Genomic DNA, 18,995 nt, shown 5'->3' with positions numbered 1-18,995 from the left:
TGAGTGACTTCACTTTCACTTTTCACTTTCATGCATTGGAGAAGGAAATGGCAACCCACTCCAGTGTTCTTGCTTGGAGAATCCCAGGGATGGAGGAGCCTGGTGGGCTGCCGTCTATGGGGTTGCGCAGAGTTGGACACGACTGAAGTGACTTAGCAGGCTGTCACTTGTGAACTCTTTCTCTTCCTCCTGCTGGGCTGGGACTGAGAGCTCTCCAAGAAGGGCTCCAGAAGCTTCTCTGACCACCTTTTTCAGTGCAAATAGACCGCCCTTGATATGGGAGGAAGCTTTGGTTGGATGGATGCCTGAAGCCATGTTCCCCTTTGGGCTATATCCTGAGAAGAAGGTGGAGGCTGCCTCAGAATGTCAGCAGGAGTTCTGGAGAAAGTCTGTCTGTCTGTCCTTTTCTCTCTGTTGCTCTGTTGGTGTCTGAAGAGTGGTCTGGGAGATGATGAGAAAATGTGAGTTATCAAGGAGAGAGTGGGGGTGGGTTGGTTCCCTTTTGTCCTTAAAAGGATTTTCTGTACCTTTGGAAGAAAATGTACAGATTGGGCAATTGTATATATGTATATATATATGTATATGTATATGTATATGTATACACACACACACAAAGGGAAAGAGAATTAGTTCTGATTGAATATGGCATCATTGGCTGGAAGGGGTCTGATAAACACTCATCCATTTCATCATGATGAGGAACCATATGAAACAATGATGTGTACCTGGGAAATAAATAGGTCTTTGCTTCCTCAAGCTTTTGTACTCACTAATCTTTTAAAAAATTTAATGTTCAAAAATATACCACTTCTTCACTTGATCAGGAAACAATGTAAAGTCACTTTTCTTTTATTATTCAAAGTTATTCAAATTATTACTCTTTTATTATTTATTATTCAAAGGGACATCACTTCAGTCTCTCTCTCCACTTCTAGAAACAATTTTTCTTCCTTTCCTCACATCTGTCACTCTTACCATTTATTTCACACCATTCATTGAGCATATACTATATGCCAGACATAATATTAGGACTCAGGGACATAGAACAAGACAGGCATGGTCTCTGCGCTTATAGAGTTTCATGCTAAGGGCACTAAAGAGAAAATGAAAAAAGTAAACACAATAAATAATGCTAGATAGAAACAGTGTTACAATGGCAATAAGGAGAGTCAGGATATAGGGAATTAGGGTGAAGGTGTCTTTATACAGGGGTGTGTCTGGGTCAGAAGAGGCTCTTAGAAGAGTCCCAACAGTGACTGGGCTTCTCTCCTTGCCACAACCTTGGAGATGCGTGTTTTGAGCTGAGATGGGCTTTGCCTCTTGCATCATGTGGAGATCCAGCAGATGCCTGTAGGGAGGAGCCCAGGCCTCCATCCATGGCCCTGATGAGCTTCTCCTCAGCTCAGCCCTATATTTCCTCTAAGGTGAAGCTTCTTGAGGGCAGGTGTATGTCCTTCCTTTGCTACCTTCTCTGATTCCTTCCTCACAGTCCACCAATACTCTTCTCATAAGAGGCGGGAACTTTCAAAATCGCTGCACAGAATAAGGGCTTTTCTCCTTCACTTTCTTCAGCTGTGGTTCCTTGTCCTTCAAGTCAGTAACCATCTGCTCAGTCATAGCGAGTATTTATTGAATGTCTTCTTGACGTTGTAGATATGCTAGTGAATGAAATAGAACAAGTTCCTTCTAGTAATGGGGAGACAAAACAAGAAAGCGATAAGCAAGTGAATGCACCTTTCATTGAAAGTGGGTGCTGTGGAGAAAAATAAATCAGGGCAGGGGGATGGGGTGTGTTTGTGGCGTGTGGGGGGAGAGTAGCTTTTAAATATAGGATGACTGAAGAAGGCCTCTTGAACCACACAGACAGGTCTGGTGGAGACCTAAAGGAAGTGAACCTGCCTGGCATAAGTGTGGGGGGAGGATGTTCTAGCTCAGGTGAGCCACCAGCATGAAGCCCCAAGGTCACATATTTGAGGACTATCAGGGAGGCAGACAAGCAAGGTGGAAACAGGTGGTGGATGAGGCCAGATCGGGCAGGGTCTTGTTCAGTTCAGTCACTCAGTCGTGTCCGACTCTTTGTGACCCCATGGACTACAGCACGCCAGGCCTCCCTGTCCATCACCAGCTCCCAGAGCTTGCTCAAACTCATGTCCATTGAGTTGGTGATGCCACTGTGAAGGCTTTACCTGTTCTTTGAATGGGTAGGAGGCCACTGGGGGACTTGGGGCTGATGAGTGATACCATCTGTCTCTGAGTGTAGAAGGATGACAGATTCTAGGAGAAGGGTAGAAGCAGGAAGTTAAGTTATTGCGGAAGTCCAGTTCAATCTGGAAAAACCAGGAGGGGCTTGACACGGAGGGGACATGCTGCTGCTGCTGCTGCTGTGTCTCTTCAGTCGTGCCCGACTCTGTGCGACCACATAGACGGCAGCCCACCAGGCTCACCCACCCCTGGGATTCTCCAGGCAAGAACACTGGAGTGGGTTGCCATCTCGTGGTGTAAAATGGAGGGTTTCCAGGCAGACAGGAGGTGGGGGTGCATACTCGGGGACTGGAACTAAGGGAGCAGACGTGAGGTGGGGTCCCTGATTGTGAAAGGCACCTGTGATTACAGGCCACACATTCCTTCCAGGCCCACAGGAGACATTTACAAAAATTTTATTTGGCCAAAATGTAAAACCTCTACCAGTGACAGCTATTTCATACAGATGTTGTTCTCTGACCATAAAGCAATAACATTCAAAAATAAATGAAAAGATAGTCTCCCAATATATTTTTTAATAATCACTTTTTAAAATTTATGGGTTGGAAAGAAATCACAGTTGAAATTAGAACATATTTAAAACTGATCAACAAAAAGCAGCAGCATTGAGATGTCAGTTCTTTTCAACCAAAGCTGTGAATTCAATGCAATAATGTTCAGCATTTCATCAGGAAAGTGACAACTGATTGAAAAGTTCTAGAGAAGATAAAAAAGCTGAGAGTAGCAAGAAAATTTTGAACATGTGCAAGGGGTTGGGACTTGCTCGATCAGAAAAGTAGCTTATTTAATTTTATTTTAAAATTATACTAATGAAGTCATATTGATTTTGGTGATTAAGGCTTTCTGGTTCACAAATAGACCAAATCCAGGGGACACAACAGAGAACCTTGGGGCACACTTGGACAGTAGGGGTCCCTGGTACCTGACAGAATCATCTGGGAAGGATGGACTCCTGGAGAAATGGATGAGGAAGCTTGGCTCTTTCTGTGGATTCTGAGTCAGTTAGGAACTAAAGGTGACTCCCACCCTGGCTTCTCAAACGTGAAGGTTCACGGGAATCACCTGGAATTTGTGAAACTACAGGTACTGATGCAGGGGGCTGGGGTGGGCCCAGGACTCTGCGTTTCTAACAGGGACCCAAATGTTGGCAATATTGCTAGTCTGTGAATCCCATTTTGAGTAGCAGCAGCTTAACTTGTGAGACTATTAATTGTTTATTTAACCAAGGGGTCTCGAGGGTGTTCTGGCAGCTCCATGACATCATTGGGGACCCTCTTTATCTTTCTGCTCTGCCACCTTTAGCTTGGTGATGAATGTTGACTTCTCGTCCCTCTTATTTGTTGCCTCATTGCCCACAATATCTGCTGTGATTCCTGCAATCACATTAAAATTTCATGCAAGAAGAAGGGGCAAGGGGTGACAACAGGAGCTCTCGAGTTGAGTCTGCCCCTACCATCAGGAAAACAATAGCATTTCCAGAAGGCCCAAGCAAGTATTCCCTGAGCTCTCACCAGGGAGAAGGGGGTCCCATGGACACCCTTAGCTGGAAGGGAAGTTGGGAGACAGTGTATTAGTTTTCTACTGATGCTGTTACAAATTGACACAAACTTAATTGCTCAAAACCCAAAGATTTATTATTTGACAGCTCTGGAAGTTGCAAGTCCTAAAATCAAGGTGCTGGGTAGGGCTGTGATCCTGAGAATCTGTTTTCTTGCTTTTTCCAGCTTGGCTCATGACCTCTTCCTCCGTCTTTAAAGTCAACAGAGTAGCATTTTTGAGCCTGTCTGTCTGTGATCTCTGCTTCTGTTCTCCCATCTCTTCTCACTCTAGAACCTCTCATAACGTGATTATATTGGGCCCACCTCAGTGACCCTCTTAGCTAAGTCGGTAAATAGTATGCCTGCAATGCAGGAGACCCAGGTTTGATTCCTGGGTTGGGAAGATCCCCTGGAAAAGGAAATGGCAACCCACTCCAGTATTCTTGGCTGGAGAAACCCATGACAGAGGAGCCTGGCAGGCTACAGTCCATGGGTTTGCCAAGAGTTGGACGCAACCTAGCGACTAAACTATCACCACCACAGTGACCCAAGGATATCTCCCCATCACAAAGTCCTTAGTTACACTGGCTAAGCCCTGTACCAGGTAAAGTAATGCACTTGGTCACAACAGGGATTAATTAGCACACGGCCATCTGTGTCCCCCCTCTCCTTTTTTTAAAAAGGGGACCTTTGTCCTCTGTATCTCAGTGAGTGTGTAGATTTCCTCCAGCATGTAGAGTTGGTGATGTGTATAGAGAAAGGGTTGGTGTTTGTTTAGGCAATCAACAATATTTTGACATTTTTACCAATATGGATTTATTTTTAAGTTTATTTTGTTTTTGCTCTTTTTTTGGTGTTGGGAGTACAGATGAATTTTATTTTCTCCTTCACTATTTTTGAGGTTTTCCCAAATTTTACAACAAACACTTCTAACTTCATAAACCCCACTCTTCCCAGTCTGCTTTTCAAAAAGGACACTGGAGGATGGTGAAATACCCAGCTCTGAGTTGAGGTCTAGCGAGAGCATGGGTTTGTTTTAGAGACAAGAGCACAGAGAAGAATCTGGAAACTGGATTTCTTATCCCCGTCTAGTCTGAGTCTAGGGCTTCCGTTGTCCAAAATGCTCAGAGAAAAGAGTCAGAAAGAGAAGGTACTTTCATGCTGTTCCTCTATTCATTCTGTGAGTTGATTACTGAAAGTGAAAGTGGCTCAGTCGTGTCCGACTCTGCGACCCCAAGGACTGTAGTCCGTGGAATTGTCCAGGCCAGAATACTGGAGTGGGTAGCCTTTCCCTTTTCCAGGGGATCTTCCCAACCCAGGGATCGAACCCAGGTCTCCCGCATTGCAAGCAGATTCTTTACCAGCTGAGCTTTGATTACTGATGTGTTGCTTTTTTGTCCCAGCAGAAGCACTCGAAGCCCAAGCCAGGAGAGCGAGTCAGAGCGGGGCTCCTCCAGGATGGAAGTGAGGCTGCTTCTCTTAGGGAAGCATGGCGCAGGGAAAAGTGCCACAGGAAACAGCATTCTGGGCAAAGCCGAGTTCGAGTCCAGGTTCAGTGAGCAGCCGGTGACTAGAAGCTGCCAGAGAAGGAATGGGTTCACGCATGAGAGGGAGGTTGTGGTCATCGACACCCCCGACATTTTCTCTTCGGATAACATTAAGCGCTGCTTGGAGCTCTCGGCTCCCAGCCTCCACGCCCTACTTCTGGTAATTCCCCTCGGCAACTATACGGTGGAGGACAGACGAACAGCCGAGCACATTCAGAATGTGTTTGATGAGAAAGCCAGGAAGCACACCATTATCATCTTCACTCGGAAGGACGAGGAGGGCTCGCTGGAGGACTACGTTAAAAACAACACATCTATTTGGGACTTGGTTCAGCGCTCTAGTGGTAAATACTGCGCTTTCAACAACAAGGCAAGTAAGGATGAGCAGGATGCCCAGGTGAAGGAGCTCCTCGGCAAGGTCGAGGATTTGGTGGAAAAGGAAGGACTATACGCAGTGAACTTAAGGGATGAAGACAGTAGATTCCAGGTGAGAATTCTTGTTAAGGTCTCCAAGGATCTCTGTTGTTAGAGCTGGTGAGATAAAGGCACAAATAAGTGAAATGTTGCATAGGATTTTGTTTTTTTAAGGACACGGCAACCCACTCCAGTACTCTTGTCTGGGAAATCCCATGGACAGAGGAGTCTGGCAGACTACAGTCCATGGGGTCACGAAAATGTTGGGCACGACTTATCGACTAAACAATGACAGCAACAAGGGGACATTTATCCATAAACTGGAAAGATGAGGCTACTTTACTGGCAAATTAATAGTTACATTTAATAGATACATCTATACATTAATAGATACATTTAAGTCCTTTTCTGACTTTACCCTTCATAGTACTGGACACACAAATGACTCATTAGACCCTCTTCCCTTGGCTTCAGTAAAACCACACTCTCCTTGTTTCCTTCTCCTCTCTTGCTACCGAAGAGGTTGCTAAATCCACCTCTATGACCTCTGCTGCTGCTGCTAAGCCACTTCAGTCGTGTCTGACACTGTGCAACCCCATAGACGGCAGCCCACTAGGCTCCTCTGTCCCTGGGATTCTCCAGGCAAGAACACTGGAGTGGGTTGCCATTTCCTTCTCCAATGCATGAAAATGAAAAGTGAAAGTGAAGTTGCTCAGGCGACCTCTAACAGCTGACATTTTCAGGGCTTGGTTCAAGCCTTTCCTCCATTCTTCACACTTTTTTCTCCCTCAGGTGATTCCACATTTTTACAGCTTTGAGCTTTAGCTATGGCTAAGTTTCCAAGTTAATCCCTTCAGTCTAGGTCCTTCCTCTGAGTTCTGATTCCTTTATCCATCCAATTGCTATTTGACATTGCCCTCTTGACGGATCTCAAAATTAACATGTCCAGACTTTTGTTTTTCCTTCTGAAATCTGTATGACTTCGGTTCTCTTCTCAGTCCTGCCAATGACTATCCTGCTCACCATTCTCTTCAAACCTAAGCTCAGATGTCAGCTTTGATACCACTGCCAGCTGGCATTTGGCTTCCAGGGCGTCATCATCTTGTGTGACTGAGGCACCTGGAAACCACCTGCTTCTCTCTGTCACCATGACTACCATCTAATCCAGGTCAGCCTCTTCTCTTGCCTGTTCAGTTCAGTCGCCCAGTCATGTCGGACTCTTTGTGACCCCATGGACTGCAGCATGCCAGGCTTCCCTGTCCAACACCAACTCTTGAAGTTTACTCAAACTCATGTCCATCGAGTCGGTGATGCCATCCAACCATCTCATCCTCTGTTGTCCCCTTCTCCTCCCACCTTCAATCTTTCCCAGCATCAGGGTCTTTTCAAATGAGTCAGTTCTTCACATTAGGTGGCCAAAGTATTGGAGTTTCAGCTTCAGCATCAGTCCTTCCAATAAATATTCAGGACTGATTTCCTTTAGGATGGACTGGTTGGATCTCCTTGAAGCCCAAGGGACTCTTAAGGAGTCTTGCTTGTACTATTTTACAATTTCTCTACTAACAATTTCCCCCCTCATTCATTCTTGGGCCTTACCCTTCCTGCACCCATCCATTTCACACAAATAGGTGGAGTGCTATTTTAGTTGATTTTAAGACTTCTGATTTCATGCCAATTTAAGAAACATTTTGTTTATTTATTTTTCATTTTTGGCTGTGCTGGGTCTTCATTGTCACCCGTGGGCTTTTTCTAGTTGTGACAAGTGGGGGCTACTCTAGTTGCAGTGCACGGGCATCTCATTTCAGTGGCTTCTCTTTTTGTGGATCACGGATTCTAGAGTATTCGGGCTTCAGTAGCTTTGGGACTTGAACTCTAGAGCACAGGCTTAGTAACTGTGGCACCTGGGCTTAGTTGCCCTGCAGCATATGGAATCTTCCTGAACCAGGGATTAAGCCCATGTCCTTTGCATTTTCAGGCAGATTCTTAACCACTGGACCACTAGGGAAGCCCCATGATTTCATGCCAGTTTAACTGTGGGGAGTGAGGCTTCTCCAAGCAGGTGAAGAGGATGTTAATTGTGTGTTTGGCTGTCCATCTTTCATTGTCTCCAGTTGCCTGTCTGGATGGGGAAGGATCCAAACTGCTGGATTTCACGTTAGAAGTGTCATCTCTCTCTTGGGGGTGCAGTGAAGGAAGAAGACCTTGGGGATAACATGGGAAACTTCATTTCCAATCTCCTCCCTTCCATGTCCTTCAAAGGCACTGCACAGGCCTCACTTGACTAGTTTCTTCTTCTAGGGAGTCCAGAAGCTCTCCTAAGCTTCTGGATTTTCTCCAGGAATAGCAAGAACCCTGGGAGACTTTGGAAAGAATTACCTTACTAGTGGAGTAATAGTATGGGCTTCCCTGATGGCTCACAGTGGGGACTGCGGGGAAGTAAAGTTAGAAAGTGATTTAGGAACAATCCCTGGGTGAGATGGGATTTGTGGGGCTCTTCTGAGCCCCACAAACCCACCTAGACATGGAAGCAATCTAGATGTCCATCAAAAGATGAATGGATAAAGAAGCTGTGGTACATATATACAATGGAATATTACTCAGCCATAGAAAGGAACACCTTTGAGTCAGTTTTATTGAGGTGGATGAACTTAGAATACAGGTAACTGAACCTAGATACAGACTGAAGTAAGTCAGAAAGCAATAAACAAAGAGAAACACAACCTTCTTACTTCTGGGAAGCCTAATGCAGCAGTAGCAACAGTGGGGTCCTAAGATTAGTTTCATCATGAACAAAACTACACAGGCTAGCAGGGACCATGACCGTGACCATGACCATGATTTGATCACATCCTAATTATCAAATTACTCTGAATTATATACTTGTGTCTCCATTCCTTTACTTTGTGAAAAACTGAGATTTTAGATCTGTGTGCCTCATTTCCCCTTTTTGTTCTCTTTCTAGGAATCTGTGAATGAAGACACATTTCAGAGGAAGGACTATCCACATGGTAAGATAATCCTTAAAAACTGTTAAGCTCATATCTGTATTCTTTTGAATGTATCATGCATCAAAATAAAGTGGAAAATTATCTAGATAAGTTAGAACAAAAACCCATCCTATAACAATGAGCAATGTTGAGCATCTTTTCATGTGTCTATTAGCTATCTGTATGTCTTCTTTGGAGAAATGCCAGCTTAGGTCTTCTGTCCACTTTTTGATTGGGTCGTTTGTTTTTCTGGTATTGAGTTGCAGCACTATTTACAATAGCTAGGACATGGAAGCAATCTAGATGTCCATCAACAGATGAATGGATAAAGAAGTTGTGATACATATATATAATGGAATATTACTCAGCCATGGAAAGGAATACATTTGAGTCCGTTTTAATGAGGTGGATGAACCTAGAATACAAAGTGAAGTAAGTCAAAAAGAGAAAAACAATTATTGTGTATTAATGCATATATACAGAATCTAGAAAGATGGTGCTGATGAACCTATTTGCAGGGCAGTAATGGAGATGCAGACACAGAGAATAGACCTGTGAACATGGCGGGGGTGGGGAGGAAAGGGTGGGATGAATGGAGAGATTGTAGCATGGAAACATACATTACCCTAGGTAAGATAGCTAGCTAGTGGGAATTTGCTGTATGACTCAAGGAATTCAAACCAGGGCTCAGCAGCAATCTAGAGGGGTGAGATGGGGTGGGAGGTTCAAGAGGGAAGGGCCATATATATATACCTATGGCTGATTCGTGTTGATGTACGCCAGAAATCAACACAATATTGTAAAGCAACTATCCTCCAAATAAAAATAAATATTTTTTTGGAAAAAGCTGGAAAAAAATAATGCATCCTGGAGCCCTAGCAGAGGCTGGGGCCCACAATTTGTCCCCAAGGGAGTCTCAAACATTTGTGAGTAGCACCAGCACCTACCTACTGGAGGAGGAAATGGCAACCCACTCCAGTGTTCTTGCCTGGAGAATCCCAGGGACGGGGGAGCCTGGTAGGCTGCTGTCTCTGGGGTTGCACAGAGTCGGACACAACCGAAGCGACTTAGCAGCAGCACCAGCAGAGGCTCTGGACATGGCATGGGTGCCCCCAGCCTTCTTGCAAATGTTTCAGAGCTGGGCTTGCCTCTTGCAGCTTCTTTCCTGACTCAGCCTCTTTTCCAGCCTGGGATCCCAATGTTGCACTCCTGCTGGGAAGCAGAAATAACTCCACATGTATGCCTGCTCAGTGGTGCCTGACTCTTTGTGATCCCATGGACTATAGCCCTCCAGGCCCCTGTGTCCATGGGATTCTCCAGGCAAGAAAACTAGAGTGGGTTGCCATGCCCTCCTGCAGGGGATCTTCCCAAACTTGGGTCTCCCACATTGCGGGCAGACTCTTTACTGTCTTGAGTCACCAGGGACTAAACTATTTATTTATGGCTGTTCTGGGTCTTTGTTGCTGCCAAGGCTTTTCTCTAGTTTCAGAGAATGATCGGGGGCTACTCTCTAATTGTGGTGGGCTCAGTAGTTTCGGCTCCTGGGCTCTAGAGCACAAGCACAGTAATCGTGGCATATGAGATCTTCCCAGATCAGGGATCGAACCCGTGTCTCCTGTATTGGCAGGCAGATTCTTTACCACTGAGCCTCTAGGGAAGCCTGCATTTTACTAAACTTATGTGCCTTTCCATGCACTGTACTGTAAGTAAGTAAGTGTTAGTCACTCAGTCATGTCTGACTCTGTGGCCCCATGGACTGTAGCCCACAGGCTCCTCTGTCCATGGGATTCTCCAGGCAAGAATACTGGAGTGGGTTTCTAGTCCCTTCTCCAGGGAATCTTCCTGACCCAGGGATCAAACCTGGGTCTCCTGCATTGCAGGCAGATTCTTTACCATCTGAGCCACCTGGAAGTCCTGACGTGGTCTCTAATTCTCTCCTGACTCTTCTCCCATCCCTTCAACTAGATGGTGAACATCTTGAGGGAAAAAGTTGACCTTTTCCAGTCTCTTGTCTTCCCTGCAGTGTATCTGTTGCCCAGAGCTTAGCACTTAGTGCTGGTGATGAAACAGTAAAGAACCAAGAGAGTGGATAAAGAGGTCAAGGCAGGGGAAAGGTAGAGGCAGAGGGAGGGGAGGAGAGGAGAGGGGAGGAAGAAGAGAAGAGTAGATCAAAGGATCCAGGACTGCCTCCTGGCTCTTTACTCTTCCCTCTGTTGGAGAAGGGGGACCATTTTACTGGACAAGCACAGGGAGCCTGGGTGCTCCTGAGGGTCATACCCCACATGGCCCTACATGGGTTTGATTGACCCAGCCACACTACCCTACCCACAGCTTAAGCAAAAGTCCCCATCTACTCAGTGCTACAAGTTCTATTGACCTGAGCTGAGATTCTTCCAGCCTAGTTCTACTCATCCCATTCTCTTCTGCTTCAAAGATCCTCACTTGAAAAGAACATCAGACCAAAAGGAGCATATCTGTTCGGTGTGCCCTTTCACATTCTTAATGGAGATCCTGAAAGCATAGGCATGTGGGAAACTCAGAGGAGCTGCGTGGAGGAAGCCTGACTTGAAACAGGCTTTGGGAAGTGGATAGAGTTTAGATGACTGAGCAGAAAGCTCCAGAGGGTACACTAGCAACTTGAAGGAAGGATGTAGAACTGAGCATCTACTTGTGAGGGGACCAAGGGGCGTGGTCTTGATGGAGATGAAGGGCTCACACCTCTAGATGTGGAATGGGGAAGTGAGACCAGATTGTAGAGGTAGGTGGTAACCACACTCTCTCAGGGTATGAGAGAGGGACTTAAGATATACATTTTTTTAAAATCCTGTAAGTATAACTATGAGATTGTGGGTTCAGGATAAATCAATAATTTCTCCTGGAGAGAAGAGCATCAGATAGGTTTCTATCTTTGTTTTGAGGTGGATATTAGTAACTTGGTAAAATTCACAATTGAGAACTATGAGGCCTGAATGGAAGACTGAGATCGTGGTACAAGTGTGAAGTCATAAGGAAAACCCCAATAATACGTATTGTAAGAGCTCTGTGCCTCTCTGATCTCATTTATAGGGTAATGTCTCCTGCTTTCCTTTCAACAGAGCCCCTGCGCATTATCCTCGTGGGGAAGAGCGGGACTGGGAAGAGTGCCACTGGGAACACCATCCTCGGGAGCCCGGAGTTCCACTCTCAGCTGAAAGCACAGCCGGTCACCACGAGCTTCCAGGAAGGCTGGAGGACATGGAACGGGCAGGATGTTGTGGTTGTGGACACTCCACCACTCTGTCAGGAGTCCAGAGCTGAAGGGGGCCTATCCCAGCTCGAGAAGGCAGTCAAGGACTGTAGGTCCTACTATAAAGAAGGGAGTACAGTTCTGGTTGTGGTGTTACAGCTGGGACGGATCACTACAGGGGACAAAAAGGCAGTGGTGGACCTAGAGCGCATCTTTGGAGCAGAAGTTATGAAATACACGATCGTGCTGTTCACCTGGAAGGAAGAGCTAGAGACTGGGAACCTTGATGATTATGTTAATAACACAGATAACAAGCATCTTAAGAGCATAATTAAAAAATGTGAGGGGAGATATTGTGCTTTTAATAACAAAGAAACTGGCCAAGCCAGGGAGTACCAGGCAGAAAAGCTTTTGACAATGGCCAGTAAAGTGATAAATTGCGGGGGACAGAATAAAAATTGCCATAAATTGGATGTAAGCAAAAATAAGAAAAATATTCAGGGAAAGTTCTCCAAATTACTGTCATTTAAAGGAAAGTTTCCAAGAAAATGAAATGGGGTCTCTTTAAGTTGAAGATACCCTCAGGCTACAAGCATGGGGGAGGCATGGCAGGGGGATGGGAAGAGGGACCATGACTTTGAGAGCTTGAGAGATGAATGCATCTCAGCTTGTGATGCTTCAGCTCTTTGTAGGTAAATAAGTAGTCAGACGGGGCATATAGTAGGGGATAATGAAGGAGAAAGAAGAAATAAGGTAGGGAAATCTGCTAAAGGGCTTCAGATATTAGGCTGATATTAAGGATCAGAGTCAAGTCACAAGAATCACTTCACCTGTGTAGGTAGACTGGAGTCAGGACAGACACTGGGACTAAGGCCAAGGAGAGCTTGGGGTCAGAATTCAGATAGTCACATGAGAACCAGGGGATTCAGCTACACGAGAGTAAGACAATGTCCTGCTAACTCCTGGGCATGGCAGAACGGAGAAGTTGGACTTCTGTGAGCCTCTCTGTTGCTGGGCACTGCTTGCCAGGTTCTCCCAGCTCCCCATCTCCCCCAGGGGTGCTCTCAGGACCTTCTTTTCCTCATGTGGTTACTTCTTACTTCTTTCCTTGTTCCAAGCTGGAGTGGAAAGTGGTACCCAGTCTACCCTCCTTTGCTCCCCCTGAGGAAATGGACATGAATCTGTGAAGTATCAAAAGACTTTATTGCTAATCATTCATGGTGACACAGACTAGAACAAAAATTAGAAGCATGGTAAAGTTGCTAATTAGATAATCTTGTAAAATTTAAAATTCTAAGTAAAATTCTAGATTTCCTCTAGAATTTTCAGAAAAAGTTACTGAAAACTCCTTTGCATTCCTTTCTCTCTTCGTCTCCCTTTCTCTTTCTCTCCACCCCCATCCCATCCCCTGAGGCTTGTGCATCCATGCTCAGTCATGTCCAACTCTTTATGATCCCACGGACTATAGCCTACTGTGGACAGGCTCCTTTGTTCATGGGATTTTCCAGGCAAGAATACTGGGGTGGGTTGCCATTTCTTCCTGCAAGGGATCTTTCCAACCCAGAGAATGAACCAAAGTCTCCTGTGTCTCCTGCATTGGCAGATGGATTCTTTACCACTGAGCCAACTGAGAATCCCCTCCCCAAGGCTTAGGAACTCAAATAATAATGGCTTAAACAAGTTAAGGGTTTATTGCATGTCTTATGTTAAAAAATCCAGGAGTAGGCAGTTTGGGGCCAGTGTAGCACTGACATTCCAGTGTCTTTCTGCCTTTCTGCCCCTCATTGGCATGGGTGTCTCCATACTTAAGGTTGCTTCTTGGTTCCTATTTACGGCTAGGCAGATTATGTTGAGAGCTACCTAGTGTGGGTGATAAATGAGAACTATGAAATCTGCCAGTTAGGTGTAAGGTCAGATGTTTTCAATACTAACCTCTTTATATATGTTTTGAGGACATGATCTATGTCATCTGCTTTTTTAAAATTTCAAAATTTCAGATTATCTCAAGATTAACCCATTTATAAGAGCATAGACTGTCATCATTAATACTTTTGTACTCTGTATAGCCCTTAATAAATTCTGGAAGGTGTGTGTAAATATATTCAGTTGAGTAAAATAATAAAGATGAAATTTATTATGAATTCATGTCCTCCTCATGATTCTTATTTTTCTGATGTGGGGGAAGATCATGCTTCCATAGAGAGGAAATGATGTTTAGATACTTTGACTCTGATGAAGTTTTTGCATCTTTGATGCATGAAGACCTTTAAACTGGGTGACAGTCACTTTACTAGCCTCTGCCAACTCAAGAATCTTCTACTCTGAGCATTTCACAACAGCAAGGACAAACAAAAATAACTGGTATTAGAGGCAGGTACATAGGAGGAATAAAGTCTAGAAGCCATTATGTTCCTCTTGCCACAGCTTCCCTTTGGCTTAAATGTGGGAACAAATCCCAAGGTGCTACCCATGATTGAGCAGGTGACATTGGGGACCTGCATGAGGTGGGTAATGTGTGGGCTGAGCAACATGATGTACATTGCCAGGGGAGAGGAGAAAGAGGCAGGAAGAATATTTGAAGAAATAATGGCTGCAAGCTTCCAAAATTTGATGAAAAACATTAATCTACACTTTTAAGAAACTCAGTGAACTTGATGTAGGATAAATTCAAAGAAACTCATATCCACTATAATTAAATTACAAAAGACAAAGACAAAGAAAGAATCTTGAAGGCAGCAAGAAAGAATAGACATTGCATTCAAGGAATCCTCAACAAGATTAACAGCTAATTTCTCATCAGAAACCATAGAAGTCAGTGGTCCATAGGATGGCACATTCAAAGTGCTGAAAGAAAAGACTGTCAACCCCACAGTATTTATCCAGCAAAACTGTTCTTTGAAAATTAAGATTTAAAATATCCCCAGATAGAAGTGGAAAGAATTTATTGACTTCAGAACTACCCTACAAGATAAGATCCTGAGAAAAAAGAACAAAGCTGGAAGTATCATGTTCCCTGACTTCAGATTATACTACAAAGCTTTACTAACCAAAACAGTATGGTACTGGCACATGAAAATGAACTCAAAATGGATTAAGCATCTAAATGTAGGACTGGAAACCATAAAAATTTTAGAAGAAAACATAGTTATAACACTCTTTGACATGTCTTGAAGTGAAGTGAAGTGAATGAACTGTTAGTTGTTCAGTCATATCTGACTCTTTGTGACCCCATGGACTGTAGCCCACCAGACTCCTCTGTCCATGGAATTCTCCAGGCAAGAATACTGGAGTGGGTAGCCATTCCTTCTCCAGGGGTTCTTCCTCACCTGAGCCTGGGTCTCCTGCATTGCCAGCAGATTCTTTACCATCTAAGCCACCATTTACCATCTAAGCCACCAGAGAAGCCTAGCCCTAAATATAGGGCTGGAAACCATAAAAATTCTAGAAGAAAACATAGTTAGAACACTCTGACATGTCTTAGTAGTATCTTTTTGGATCTGTCTCCTCAGGCAAGGGTAACAGATGCAAAAATAAACAAATGGGACCTAATTAAGTTTAAAAGCTTTTGCACAGCTAAGGAACAATCAACAAAACAAAAAAGCAACATACTAAATGGGAAAAGATATTTGTAAATGATGTGCTTGATAAGGAGTTATTACCTAAAATATATAAAGAAATAACACAACTTAATATGAAAAAATGCACAACCAAACCATCTGATTAAAAAATGGGTTGAATTCTTACTGACAGGAATATGTGGAAATTAAACAGCGCATTCCTCAATAACCAATGGGCCAAAGAGGAAATCACAAGGAAATTTAGAAAATATTTTGAGATGAATGAAAATGAAGACATACCAAAACTTATGAGATGCAGTTAACACAAGGATGTTTAGAGGGAAATATAAAGTTGTAAATGCCTTTATTAAAAAATTAATAACGTAGTCTTCTACCTTAAGAAATCAGAGAAAGAAGAGCCACTAAACATAAAGCAAGTGGAAGAAAGAAAACAATAAAGCTCAGAGTAGAAATAAATGCAACAGGGAATAGAAAAGCAATAAAGAAAATGAATGAAACTACAACTTGATCCTTTGGAAAAAAAAATCAACAAAAATTTTGTGGCTAGTCTGACCAAGAAATAGAAGGCTAAAATTACTAAAATTAGAAAGGAAAGAGAATACAGTGCCATTGACCTTACAGAAATAAAAAGGATATAAGGAAAAACAAAGACAACTGTATGCTGACATATTAGATAACGGGTGAAATGGACAAATTCCTAGAAAGACACAAGCTACTGAATGTGAGTAAAATTGAAAAAAATCTGAACATATCTATAACCTGCATGTAAGAGATTAAATTAGCAATTAAAATAACTACCCCCAAAGGAAAACCAGATCACTGATGAATTCCACTAAACATTTAAAGGGAGAATTAACACCAATACTTTTTTCCAGTAGTCGTGTATGGATGTAAGAGTTGGACTATAAAGAAAGCTGAGTGGCTAAGAATTGATGCTTTTGAACTGTGGTATTGGAGAAGACTCTTGAGAGTCCCTTGCACTGCAAGAAGATTCAACCAGTCAATCCAAAAGGAAATCAGTTCTGAATATTCATTCGAAGGACTGATGCTGAAGCTGAAACTCCAATACTTTGGCCACCTGATGCAAAGAACTAACTCCTTGGAAAAGACCCTGATGCTGGGAAAGATTGAAGGCAGGAGGAGAAGTGGATGACAGAGGATGAGATGGTTGGATAGCATCACTGACTCGATGGACATGAGTTTGAGCAAGCTTTGGGAGCTGGTGATGGACAGGGAGGCCTGGCGTGCTGCAGTCCATGGGGTGACAAAGAGTCAGACATGAGTGAGTGACTGAACTGAACTAACTGAACACTAATACTTCTCAAACAAAAAGTGAGAGGAGAAAGTACTTCACTACTTTTGTATGAGCTCAGTATTATCCAGACAAAGATATTACAAGAAAAGGAAACTACAGACTAATAACCTTATGAATATAGACATAAAACCCTCAACAAAATACTAATAGAGTACAGCAACTTATAAGAGCAAGTATATTCCTGGATTTACCCCAGGAAAGCCAGATTGATTCAATATATGAATGTCAGTCAGTGTGTTCCACCATATCAGTAGAATGAAGGGCAAAAATCACATGATCATCTCAATAGATACAGAAATAAGTCTGACAAAATCCAAGACCCATTTAATGATAAAAACACTCTATAAACTAGGAAGAAATAGAGTCATGATATCCTTTCACTTATTGTCCTTGTATGCTTCTCAACTGATTTACAAATTCTAGACTCCTTGGTATTTTAAGCAAAGCTCTTCATGGTGGGGCATCCATTCAGATCTCCACTATTCTTATTCCTGCAATCATACCCGAGGCTCCTCCCCTTCTGCCTGCATTGCTTCCTACAGCAGCTCTCACACTTCTCCCAGTCCCCCCACCTTCCCAGACATACACACACATGCTGTGGATGACTACGACCCCAGTTCATCATGGAATATTCATCTTAAATCTCACTTTTTTTTTTTTTTGGTCCTTGCCATGTGTCACATGAGATATTAGTTCCTCTACCAAGGATTGAACCCGTGCTCCCTGCAATGGAAGCATAGAGTCTTAACTCCTGGACCACCAAGGAAGTCCCTTACATCTCGTATTCTAAAGGAAAGTTTTCTGACTCACCCAAGACTGACTGAAGTGCCCCTATTTGATTCTATCATGTTTATTGCACACCCAGATCAGGCTTGCTATGAATACTTCTTATCTGTATCCCCAAGTATATTGTAAAATCCTTGGTGACAGAAGACTCTGTTTTGAATTATATCCTGATATTTAATATGTCCAAGACCCTCAATTTATGATTCGTCACTCAGATGTCACTTGATATCCCCTACTCTTTGATGAATTGGTGAAATTTGGTCTAGGCTGTAATTACCACAAATGTAAGAGTTCAGAGTCCTTCCCACAATTTCTGAGTTCTTTTTACTTCTTCCTCAGCTTTTTCTGTTTCCTCATTCCCATGAAATTATGCATTTTTTCTATTTCAGCCTATGACTCTAACTCAGAGTTTTCACTGTTTTATAAAAAAACCCAGCATCCACACACATTTATTCATATTCAGCGTTTTCTTTCTTTTTTCAGTTTTAGACAATTTACCAGAGACTCTGCAGAGTACAAGAGTCAGCACACAGGATTCCTCTCCCTTTTTGGTCACTCACTTTTCTTTGTTCTCCTCTCTTAAAAAAAAAAAGCAAATAAAGGGACTTCCTTGGTGGTCCAGTGGTTAGGAAACCTCCTTCCAATGCAGGGGATGCGGTTTTGATCCTAGGTCAGGTAACAAAGATCCCATGTTTCCTGAGGCAATTAAGCCCATGAGCCACAGCAAAGATCCTGTGTACCACAGCTAAGACTCAACACAGCTAAATAAGCAAATATTTACAAAATCTTTTTAAGAGGTTTTAACTCATGTATGAGATCCTGTCCCTGAGTAGATAGTAATATCTCTCTTTTAGTTCAACAAGCTTTGGTTGAAAAAACAACAACACATCTTAACCTCATCCTCCCCACATTGGAAAAAAATTAATTGAACAAAAAACCTTTCCTGGGTATTCAGAATATTAAATAAATAGCAGGTGAACAACAAATGTGGGCCAAAGAATATTCAGAACACTCCATCAGATTTAACAAGAAGATATATTTGTACTGATTTCTGGTATGCAACTTGTTTTCTATGAATATTTAAAAGACTCAATTCTAAATCTTTTAGCTCCTGGAGAAGATCTGTCTCTTTTAAATTTTCTCCATTTTTTCCCCCTCCAGCCATTTGCTGCCTGTTATTTCAGGTTGTTTGAGTGCTGAAAGCACTGAAAGTGTCTTCTCTAGGTTCCTGATTTTCCCCTCTATCTCAGGGTCTCTGGCTGTTGACTGATACTTGATTATGCACTTCCTGTTTCACAGATTTTGGCCTCCTTTACCCTTTATTTTGTAGGGGCTGTTTATG

The 18,995-nt window shown here is 43.2% G+C and overlaps 1 protein-coding gene across 1 annotated transcript in view; it reads left to right on the top strand.

Moving 5' to 3' along the window:
• GIMAP8 (GTPase, IMAP family member 8) overlaps positions 1-18,995 on the top strand; it is a 45,826-nt gene that overhangs the window by 1,259 nt on the left and 25,572 nt on the right. Inside the window, exons 2-4 of the mRNA XM_018047475.1 lie at positions 5,207-5,834; positions 8,724-8,769; positions 11,844-12,314. Coding sequence (XP_017902964.1) covers positions 5,259-5,834; positions 8,724-8,769; positions 11,844-12,314 — 1,093 coding nt within the window. The 5' untranslated portion in view covers positions 5,207-5,258. The remainder of the gene's footprint in view (positions 1-5,206; positions 5,835-8,723; positions 8,770-11,843; positions 12,315-18,995) is intronic.

The sequence above is a fragment of the Capra hircus genome, chromosome 4, assembly GCF_001704415.2.
Source record: "Capra hircus breed San Clemente chromosome 4, ASM170441v1, whole genome shotgun sequence".
NCBI lineage: Eukaryota > Metazoa > Chordata > Mammalia > Artiodactyla > Bovidae > Capra > Capra hircus.
This window is presented reverse-complemented; position numbering and strand designations above follow the sequence as displayed.